The 11,447-nt window shown below is 40.8% G+C and overlaps 1 protein-coding gene and 1 long non-coding RNA gene across 3 annotated transcripts; one reads left to right on the top strand and one right to left on the bottom strand.

Moving 5' to 3' along the window:
- The first annotated feature begins 4,743 nt into the window (after positions 1–4,743).
- LOC112294215 (ferric reduction oxidase 6) lies at positions 4,744–9,859 on the top strand. 2 transcript variants are annotated; one of them, XM_024544471.3, is made up of 8 exons: positions 4,744–5,180; positions 5,467–5,557; positions 6,563–6,796; positions 6,973–7,207; positions 7,349–7,682; positions 7,803–8,076; positions 8,264–9,018; positions 9,164–9,859. In XM_024544471.3, exons 1-8 carry the CDS (start codon positions 4,841–4,843, stop codon positions 9,325–9,327), a joined length of 2,427 nt encoding a protein of 808 aa, XP_024400239.1. In that variant the 5' UTR covers positions 4,744–4,840; the 3' UTR covers positions 9,328–9,859. The 2 variants fall into 2 exon arrangements, with proteins under 2 accessions (XP_024400239.1, XP_073396120.1); XM_073540019.2 differs by lacking the exon at positions 4,744–5,180 and adding an exon at positions 5,219–5,362.
- LOC141046396 (uncharacterized) lies at positions 6,920–7,983 on the bottom strand. The gene is made up of 2 exons (XR_012219327.1): positions 7,845–7,983; positions 6,920–7,725 (listed from the first exon to the last, which is right to left on the bottom strand). It is a non-coding gene; the product is annotated as an uncharacterized LOC141046396 (long non-coding RNA).
- Positions 9,860–11,447: the final 1,588 nt, after the last annotated feature.

Raw genomic sequence — 11,447 nt, 5'->3', positions numbered from 1 at the left:
ATTGTGTATTATTTATTATTATGATTATTATTATTATTATTATTTTGTCATTAAACAGAAAGTAATTTGAGTTGAGATTCTTAATTTTTTTTTTTCAATCACTATTTATTATTACGTGCACAATGATATGTCATGTTGTTGCTGCTAATTCATGTAAAATCCAAAGATGACAAATGATTAGGTACAATTGAAAATATTGATTGTTATTTTACTTTTAATGTTTTAGATGTTAATTCCTTTTTTATCGTATAGTTTTTTTTCTTAGTATTTGTATTTTGTCGCTTTCTGTGTTAAGCATTAATATAAAAGAATTTTTTGCAAACAATTTCGCCTCCTCTAAAATACACTTTTAGAGCGTGTTTGTAATTATTGAATTGTTTTAGAGGTTGCTCATTCAATTGAGTAAAGAAGCATGGTTACCTAATCAAGGTTTAAAATCGTTTACTCAAATTTTTATCATTCCAAAGCACTAATTTCATCCTCTATACTTTGTAATGTTTAATATCTAATTTTCATGTCAGATTATTCTCTAACTCTTCTTTTGTAGTTGTAATATCTCTTTTGTAATTGGCCTTGTTCTCTGTCTAATATATAATAAATATAATAAAAATTAACTATTATTTATTTATTTTATTTTTATGTCATCATTGTCTACCAACTACTAAAATGTAAGGTTTAACATTGCTTGGTTGTACTACTTGTAGAATGCCACTTACTATTTGGTGGTATTATTCTCTTTTCCCCTTTTTTTTTTAATTTATTTTGTTATATAGCTTGCACTTGAAATGTCTTACTAGTTCTTCTATGAGATGGTCATGGATTTTCTTAGTCTATAAATATATAAATATACAAATGTATGTATATATATATATATATAACACCCCCCCCCTTTTTTTTTTCTCTCTTTGATGTTGTATACTATATGGTATCTTGTCTCTAAACTCATCTATTTGAGTAAATTGTCTCATTGCAATAATCTACTATTTCCAATCTCAATGGCAACTCAAATTGGGTTGTATCTTGCTCCACAAAACTAAGGAATGTTGCAAGATTAAGAAAAAACATGGCAAATTAAAAAAAAATCTTTACAAAAAAAGGATTTTTTATTTTTATTTTTATTTTTAATCTTTGGAATAAATAGTTTATAATCAAGTCTTTTATTAGTCTAACTTAAAAATTAAAACAGTCAATATATGTCACGGACATACATATAATTACCTATATGAATAGATAAAAGTATATAAAAGTAGATAAAAGTAGGTTAATTGTGTAATATCTTCTAGAGAAGCTTCTTAGAAGCTTCATAGACGCTGCTTTGACTTTATAGGAGTCTATAGTTGACTTTTAGGTTAGAAACTTGGTCAAATAATAGAGTTGACCACACTTTGTACCCGGCCATGTAAAACTTGCACTCCTTTGACCTTGCCCCTCTTTAATGAAGAAAAGAAATAAATTGGAAAGTTATACATGACGAAGACCTAAAATAAATTTGTAAGTAAATACAAGTACTCGAAGCAGAATATTTAGAGCAGTACATTCTGAATAGTAAGTAACCTTGGTGATGGTGCTACAACAAAAAAGCTGAACCCCATGAACTTCTTTATTTATTTATTCAACTAGTGTGTGTGTGTGTATATATATATATATATATATATACATATATATATTTGTTGTGTATGTGGACATGGCAAGCATTCTGAGGCTATGGCTGCTTTTGATTCAGCTAAGGGCAGGTGGCAAGGCAACAACACGGTCTGTCTCCAGGCAGATTCTTCTGGCAGCAACCTGGTGCAGAAATGTTTTAACATGAATAAATATATATATATATATATATAATGCTTTTTAGAGACCCACAAAACTCAAGTTTGGAAAGGAGTACCAATAGAAGGTGGTTTTCTTTGGGCTTTTTTGGAAAGGAATTTCTGTTGAGTTTGGTGGACACTTGGCGTGAGGGAAGTGTGGGTGGAGGTGCTTCACAGCATTGCACAGAAGCAGAGAGGGACATACATTCCAATGCCAGATGGAGCAGAAGAAGAAGCAGACGAAGCAGGACCCACCTCCATTTTTCTGTTGCCCCACTCTCGGCTTTTGTTCCTTAAAGGAGAAAAAGACTGCTGATTCCCGATAGAATGATTGGAATTGACTCCACTCTATATTTAGCTATGTGTACCTACACACATATATTTGTGTGAATGTGTGTGTGTGTATATATATATATATATATATAATTCTTCCTCTATACTCCCCCGATCACCACAACGTGAAAGTCCTCCTCATAAACATGCAGAGTGTGAGCAGGTTCTCTCTTTCTCAATTAAATATGTGTGTGTGTACATGTGTGTGTATATGTGTACATGCGTGTGTGTGTGTATATATATATATATATAGGCATGTAAAAGTAAGTGTGGAACAAAGGGAAAAGAATAGAATTAAAGGAAGAGGAGGGAGCTATCTCGACTGTCATTTTCGACCACTTTATGCAAAGAAGAGGTTAATTTTTCTAGCAGCATTTTCAGAGGGTGGTAGTAGTTTTGAGCCAGCTTTCGAAGGAAAGAGAAAGGAGACCCAGAGGGCAAAGGAAAGGGGAAGGTTCAGCTCTTTTGTCGTTTCATCAGCCATTCTCCTCTCCAAGGCTAACACAATATTAGCATTACGTGGGAGCCGGTGATTCATTCATACACAACTGTTATCTATATCTATATCTGGACCATCTTATTTTATTTCATTTTTCTTCATTTTTTTGCATTGGTTTGTCTCTTTGCACTTCGTTCTCGAGCATGCCCAGTGCGTGACATCAACAAGCTACGAAAGAAATCTGTCAGTACAGTTGGAAGAGGAGAAAATATTTCTGTTTTATTCATTCGAGATCGCTTTGACTTGAACAGTTTGACCTCAACGGATTCGACAATGCAGAATGGAAACTCCAAAGCCTTCTCTGTCCAAGTTGATTTGGGGGGAGGAGAGTGGGAATGGTCACCGAAAGCATGGCTAGCCTTGGTGTTGTACGTGACCGCAACGTCAGGTCAAGAATGATACGACTGCAAGCAGCAGCAGCAGCAGCCCACTGCCAAGTCTAGGCCAACCATTCTCCACCAGGACATGAACCGCTACAGTGGGTTGTGGGTTATCTCAATGGAGCTGGCGAGTGTGGAGTTCAACTAACTTATCGACAATCCGAGGCCTGCTACAATGTGTTTGGCTCGTAGCGTTGCCAACCTCTTGCAACAGTGGCAGCAACAACAACAGCAGTAGTAGTAGTAGTCATAGTAGTAGTAGCAGCGCCTCCACTGCAATGGGCGTCACGGATGTGTGTTGGTGTATCAAAAGCCTCGTCACCAACGGCTACAAAAGAATATGCGATTCGAGGAGGCCACCTTTGCTTGGACGCCACAAAAGCTAGCTATGGCATGCACTGAGAGAGAGCATCTGCTCAATTATTTGAGAGAAGAGCTGTCCCACTGGGTCATGATGCGGGAGGTGGAGGAGAAACCACGAAAATGTAAAATAAATATATAGAACAATTAAAAGGAGGGGGAGGAGAAGAGAAGGCTCATGGCTTTTAGACCAGGGTCAAAAGGGCGTCGACCTACAGGGGTAGGAATCACCTCCGGAGTTGATCTAGAGTCAACAAAGTGGACTTTAGTGGGACTAACTTGCCTGGCAGGTCGCGGCCAAAGGCATGGCCAACTTATTGTACACGAACTATCGGTACTGTTTGTGTGCATTGCCATGTTCAGCCACCCACCTTCGTCGGGACCAGGTAGTCGGCGTTTCTTGAAAGTTAGCGTAATAGCCGGATTTTTTTTTGTAGATTCCCCCTCTCCAGAGTTTCTCTATGCCGAAATCTTGCCGGACTCTGTGGCATCGGCACAGCTGCCTTGAAGGGTTTTTATCGTACCAGTAACTTCTTACCCAAAAAAAAATAGCTTCCCATTGTGTTTGATGTTTAAGTGGGTTTCAAGCTGTGGTTAATTGCAGCTCAATCACTGGCTCTGATTTCCAAGTGAGCTACATTGTGCTCGTTGGTTATGGCCATGTGCACACGCCTGTCATTGTGTGACGGTTGGACTGTTAAACAAGCCCCCTCCTCCCCTAATGAAGTTGAAAAAGTTTTCCGATGCAGATAGCGTGGAAGTCTGGAATTCTGACATCAACTCAATCAGAGAGTTGGAAAGTTTCTCGACGGCATTTTTCCCCGTATCAACGAGTAAAACTTGAATCAGAAAAACCCGTAGCTGACATTGGTCGTGGTCCTTGTCATTAAAGTTAAGCATTAGAAGTTCTGCTCGTGACTTCACCCAAAAGATCACCTACATAAGATGAAGTACTCAGTGAAAAGGTCATGATACGGTAGGTTCACGTGTCGCAGCTCTGATCAACTCTTTGAAGGTGACTTTGCAATAAAGGAATTCCAGTGATCACCTTCAACATGTGTACACGAATCCATTTGACGTTGAGTTCGGTATTCGTAATTGGAAACTTTATATGCGAATACTACGTCATCTTGGTAACATTCATTTCGCAGCTGAATTTCGAAGCTTCCACTAAAAGGATTCATGACGACGAACCACCACAATCCGATTGACCTGAAGTAAAGATTATCCAGAAACCCAGAGCCTCACCTATGCTTGATTCGATTCCAATTATGGCTGTCGACGGAGCCAGATATGCGAATCTAGTGACGGTAAATCCAGCAAAGGAGGATCGTCAATTGTAACCATACATAGCCTGATCTACTGATCATAATCCGTCATACATATTGGTCTCTCCGATCCCAATGCGTACCCACGTCACGGAGTCGATCGACATCAGACTCCCATCAGAATCACGCAGATGATGCATGATCTCCTGCAGAGGACTGAGATGTGACCTTAAGCTGCCGCAGTTGTACAACCTCGCAACCAGTTTGGTGGAAGCGTCTGCGCACCTCGATTTCAGCAGATCCGAGACCACGATGAGGATAGTGAACCCCTTCAGTCATGGTGACAGTACCCGGAGTGATCGACATGATGCAGATTATGCCATAGTTGTTGAAGCGGCGAGGATATGTCTTCGGGTGGCCGCATGGGCCTTGACCTTGTTCTGGGTGGCGCTGTGGTTGTTGTATCCTACTACTCCCGGCAGCTACTTCAAACAGGACCTCGCCACCCATGTCGTTTCCAGTTTCTTCGGTGATAGTGGTATAATTCTTTCACGGCGTGCTCATAATTTGCTTTAGAAGACATTTCGGATTGAGCATGAAATTGTTGAGTGAGTCATGGTGGTAGCTCCGCGACTTTGGACTGAATGTTGTCAGCAGATAGCTGTCAGCCTCCCCAGTGACACAATACTTCGTCAAAGCCAACCGGCTGTGAGATCTCCGGTGACGACCCTTGGCTGTATGTTTCAGCATCTGTCAATTGCTGTGGATCGAATTGTGCAGCTGATATCTGATGAGGTGGAAACTGGTTGCTGTGATTTGTGCAGCCACATACTACGTTATGTACGCATGTCCGGTGATTGCTTTGGCGACCGTTGCCTTGCTTTACCTCGAGTTGACCAAGAGGTTCCCGGTGAAGTAAGTCAATTCCTGAGCGGTTGCTCCAACTCGTCACAATTTCGAAATTGGAAGTTCACTGTGTGCAGGAATCTCTTCGCGAGCAGTTCTATCAAGTGCTCGGTCAATTCAATTCCTACATATTTTCAATCATCTCAGAATTGAAATTCTAGCTCGATCAATTGTTCGTGATCATCGATAGAAACAGTCTGGAACCACATCTTGAGCGATCACCGTGTGCGGTAGCAGCGATTTTCCTTCTCTAGTTCATCGATCACCAATTTCGACCGCATGATGGTTCGCAGCTGCGTATCGTCTGAGTTCCTTCAATACTCAGTAACGAGTTTAATTATCATTTCATCATCTACCTTGAATCCATAACTATTACTGCGTGCAAAAGGGTTGAATTTAGTCGAGCTGTAGGACTTGTTCTTCATTTCGGAGATAGAACGGAGTTGACCACTGGGTCTGCCTACTATGCAACGATGAAGACTTCCAACCACGAGTTGTGGATGACAACAAATATAGAGAATTTCATGGTTTTAGCTTATTAATTTCATGGTGGATTCTTAAGCTTGTAAGATTAGTAGAGATTAGTACTAAAAGAATTCGATGAGCCCAATTAAAGACTGCGAAATTTTTCGAGATGATGGTTTGTGAGTTGAGCGTGGCTGACTCGCCAGGTGTCCGTCGTAAGTGCCAACTGCCAACTTCTGTCCAATTCACAAGTTCCTTCACTTTACCTTCTCGCTTGCTGATTGAGAGTTCATGTCGAGGAAGGGGGCCAGAATGATTGTGTCTTACTTGTTAGGTCCTACAATTCAGAAATTAGAAACTCTTCCATGAAATAAGGTCCGCCAACGCAGAGTGTGCTTGTGAAGTCGATGGATCGAATAATTAAGTAGTGATGGTATACATTTACTCGGAAAGCGATTTTGATAAGATGCACGATTTCAAGTAGTACAAAATGAATTTCTAGTTGCGTCGTCTTACAAAGTGAGCATCACTGTTGGTTCCCTTGAACAGGGAAGAAATTAGCGACGTCAAAAGATCCAAGCTTCACAGGCTCTGGGCCGGCTTCACGAGGAATTTATGGACGCAGCCGATGGTGGTGAGGAGCCCACTTGGTATTTTGACAGGCATAGACTTGTTAGGAATAGGACTTGTGCTTTTCGTCGTCGTGTGCTTCACCACCAACTTGACTGTACCTCGCTTCGACAGCATCAACCACGGCGAAGAGATTCCTGGCTTGGAAAAGAAGTAAGAGCTCTTCCGGAATCTAAACCAGGAGTGCAAAGAATTTTAGTTTGCCAGTGTTGATTGGAACACGAAGGTCCACCACGTAAGAGCTGGTCTTAGATGCAATTTAGGTTTAAGACCAAATTTCCCGGTAATGCTATCGTCAAGTCTATTAACAAGAGCTCGCTGTTCTACAGATGGCAAGCGAAATTGGACAAGTCCGGAGAGCTGTTCGGGAAGGTGATCCCGTTCGCAATGACCCTGCTATTCCTCCCGGTGACTAGAGGGTCGCCCATACTGCGCTTGATTCATGTGCCATCAGAGCACGCCGTGCGGTACCACCGATGGCTGGGTCACTTGACCATGATCCTAATTACGACTCACGGCGTCATCTACTCCATCTACTATCACTCCAGGCATGAAACTCACATGGTATGTCTTGATGCCCCTCCAAAATTTCGTCAATTCAATCTGCGCTCATTGCTTGATTTGGTAGAGCTTATAATTCCTGCTTGGTGTGTCTGCTCTGTGTTCGCAGCATCGGAAGTAACTCGCTGTTCTGAATTCCTGTAGGTAATGGACTGGAAGTATTCTACTGAGGGAATTTCGAATTTTCCCGGTGTGATTGGAGCAACAGCTGGGGTCATTATGTGGGTGACTGCCTTGGCGCCGGTACGAAGCCGGTTCTTCAACTTCTTCTATGGCACGCACCAGTTGTACATCGTGCTGTTCGTGTTCTACGCGTGGCATGTTGGCAAAGGAAACATGGGCAAGTGTATAGGCGGCATCTTTCTCTTCTTCATCGACAGGTTCCTGAGGTTTGTGCAGTCTCAGAAACGAATAACTGGCGTAACAGCGCAGGTGCTGCCGAGTGGTGTAGTGGAGCTCAAGATCCCCATTCAACAAGGTGCGTTCAAATTTACCAACAAGTACTTATTTGAACCATTGACCTGCAGGTGTCGGCATACAATCCTCAGAGTCGTGGCCTTCAATTTAGTTAATGTGAAAGGCTCTTTGTCCTTTACAGGTTTTGAGTACAACGCATTAAGCTTCATGTACATCAACGTACCTGGGATTTCGCGCCTGGAATGGCACCCCTTTAGCAGTGCATCCAGCTCCCTCAACATCTCAGACACAATTTCGATATGTATCAAGCCCCTAGGTGACTGGACGTATAGCCTCCACTCCGCCATTCTCGACAATTTAGCCTCCTTATCAATGGACCCCAAACTTGAATGCCCCTTCGCGCTGAAGCTGTACACCGAAGGTCCATACGGTCATGAGTCAGATTATTTTCTCAGGTATCTTTCGTCCCTATTCGCCTCTATTCATCGCTTCATGTCGCCTATTGAAAGTTCCAAATGAAGCTCCAACGGCTTAGCTCCATCTTCAGCAGATAATTTCTCTTTCTTTACTTGCTCGCTTGTAGAAACTTCGATTTCCTCCTCCAGTTCCTCCACGTAACCTGTTCCACACTTGTTGTGTTAGGTACAAGCACCTCTTGCTGGTCGCAGGTGGGACTGGCATCACGCCCTTCCTTGCAATCCTCACCGACCTACTGAAGCGGCATCAGCTCAAGCAGGAGAAGCTGCCGCTATCTGTGCGAGTGATCTGGTCCGTCCGGTGTATTTCCGAGCTCTGCATTCTTCGCGACATTCGCCCTGCCTTGATCTGCCCCAGCCTCGCCAATGGCGGCAACAAGAGCCTAAACCTCGAAGTGGAAGTTTTTGTGACTCGCAACGAAGCCATGAACGACTACACGCAATTCGACTCCAAAGTTCTTAAGTTCGAAGACACCTGCATCGACAAAGGGGATCCATCGAAGGGTGCATCTAACGTTGACGCCGTGTCGAGTTTGATTCCGACCACATCTAGCCAAAACCTCTTCATGGTGGCCATGATCCTTGCATCGGTTGCAGGCTTTGTCCTGATGTCTGGGCTCTTCAACCTATACGTGTACACTCCTAGAAATTCTCCCGAAAGTCCGTTTTCTTTAACCCTCGATGTGTTGCTCTTCTTCATCAGTACCCTCGTGGGTATTGTGGTCTGTGGGGGTGCCGTGCTTCTGCTTTGGAACCCCGCACGGAGCTACATCGTCCCAAGGTCATCGTCCTCGCGAAATAGCTCAACCATCGTCTCTGCCACAGATCCAGTGAAAGAAGAGCGCATGGATGTCGAATCTCAGCCTGCAACATTAGAAGACATGTGTACAGTTATCAAAGGCTCCCGACCTCCATTCCAAGGTTTGTTCCGTCTAAGCTTAACCCTAAACCTTGTGCCTATGTCACCTCCGATTGATTACACTTTCCACATTGCTCACTGTCTTCTTTCAAAGAGCCAAATAAGAACTTAGCATCCACCTCAAAGATGGGTCTCAAAACTGTGCAGAGATCTTCGAGACTGCTGCAACGAAACACGACGGGGAGGAGATCGGAGTCCTCATCTGTGGCCCTAAAGGCCTTCAAGAAAGCGCTGCCTCGGAGTGTCGCTCCCAGAACTTCCGAAATCGGCGAGCACAGTTCCACTTCCATTCTGTGTGCTTCGACCTCTAGTTGCACTCCTGCAATCAACTCATCACCTTCGACGCAGAAATGCATCACACACCGCTCCTGTTATCCCATTCAACTGGCACCTTGTGCACATCGGCTCCTCCAAGACTCCAAGTACAGAACGTCCATCAAAAACCAAATGCCGTGAGTTGCTTGCATATAAAAATGTACAATAGAATTTACTTCCACACACGACCCACTTCTGGATATCCGAGCAAGAGTATCTGTAGCTGTAAAAGAAAACCCAACAACACTACACATCCTGCACATGACATCATTTGTGTACAAAAATTTGTAGTCTAGGTACTATCGACAGGAAGAGGCCATAGGTTCCGACACCACCGACACTTGTGAATATGACGATTTGAGTTCATTTCCGATGTGCACCGGAGTTGAACCATAGGACAAAAAAATAACGGTTTTGACCAGGTAAGGCTGAGATTGAGGGCTGTTGCTGTGGATGAGTGAGCACCAGACTAGCTGCGATCCGCCATGGAAACCAACTTGCCAATAATAAAAACACACATGGGCACCAGTCTTGCAATATTTGTGAGGATTGTTCACTCTCCTTCACATGTCCTCTTCGTTTCTCTTGTTGGCACAGTTGCTGTGAATGCAAAGACAGCTGCAAAATTGTGATGAATGCAGCAAAACTGTATCAGGAATTGAGACTACAATTGTCAACAGGAAGGAAGAAGATATTTTAAAATATCACTAGATAATTTGGGATATCATCATGGGTGAAATATCATCCGAAAACCTTAAACCTGAATTCTCTTAATAAGATGTTCTGTAAGAATGAATTATGTGACTTATGAATTATATGTGTACAAAAATAAAACACATTAAAGAAGTCAATTTGAGCTGTGAATGGGTACATTCAAATGATTAATTTTTATGTTTATGATTTACCTATTTATTTTCTCTTTTTGTTGTATTTTAATGATTTTTGCAAAAAAAATGCGTGTTCTATCTCAACAGCCTACAAAGCAATATATTGATTTCAGAATTTATTATATGAGAAATCACAAAATAATAATAATAATAATAATAATAATAATCATAAAAATTGTAAAAAAATACCAAAAACATTTAAATCACTATTTTCAATCCTATCTAACAACACTTTCAAAATTGTAGCAATAATCACTTGGCACTATTCTGTGCATGCAACACATGTGTACAATAAAACATCCAATTAAATTATTGTACAAATGTGTTGCATGTAAGCCTATCGAGATTACCATCAGAAGTCAATAGCATATCACATAAGTAGAATGTCATTTTAGCACAATGGATTCACTAAATCTTTAATTTTTGCTTCCAAAACACTAATAGATACAAATTCTTAAATGTAAATTAAAATTTATTTTATCTCATATGAATGTCTACAAGAGTAAATACTACCAATATCAAAAAAAATTAAAAGAATAAGAACAAATAAAATAAAATAAAATAAGTATATATATCGAGGAATATTAAATTGGCCCATCTTAAACTTAAATCAACCCACTGTAACATTCTGTCAAAGTTTTGGGACAACATGTCTTAATTATTTGCTGTCCATTTAAACAACAATTTAATATATATAAAATTATATATATATATATATATATATATATACATTTTTAAAAGTTTTTTATTTATCTTTAGATAATTTATATTAATTTTTTAAAAAATAACACCATCTTATATTATTTTAAATCATATACATAAAATCAATATACATTGTAATTTTGATATTTATTTACATGCACAAAATAATTCTAAATATTAAAATTTTTTGTCATTCAATGCTATAAATTAATATTTTATTATAAATTAATTTAATATTAAATTTCCTAATTAAAAAGCACGTAGGTACACCAAATCCTCTTGTAATTAAAATATATATATACAACTATAAAGAGGAACAGAGCACAGCAGGATGGGCATTCGTTCATCCAAGACAACATAGATGAAGATGCCGCCGCACTGCTGTCAAACCCGAGTTAGTTAGTCAGTTAGACAGTTAGTAAGTTACGAAACGACGACCAGGGACAGAGAGAGACGCGCATCGTTCTTTCCGGTCTGTATTCAAACTTCCAACTCCCTCTGGGATGATGAAACCAAGACAACACAGC

This window comes from Physcomitrium patens, chromosome 17 (assembly GCF_059467195.1).
Source record: "Physcomitrium patens ecotype Gransden chromosome 17, ASM5946719v1, whole genome shotgun sequence".
Taxonomy (NCBI): Eukaryota; Viridiplantae; Streptophyta; class Bryopsida; order Funariales; family Funariaceae; genus Physcomitrium; species Physcomitrium patens.
This window is presented reverse-complemented; position numbering and strand designations above follow the sequence as displayed.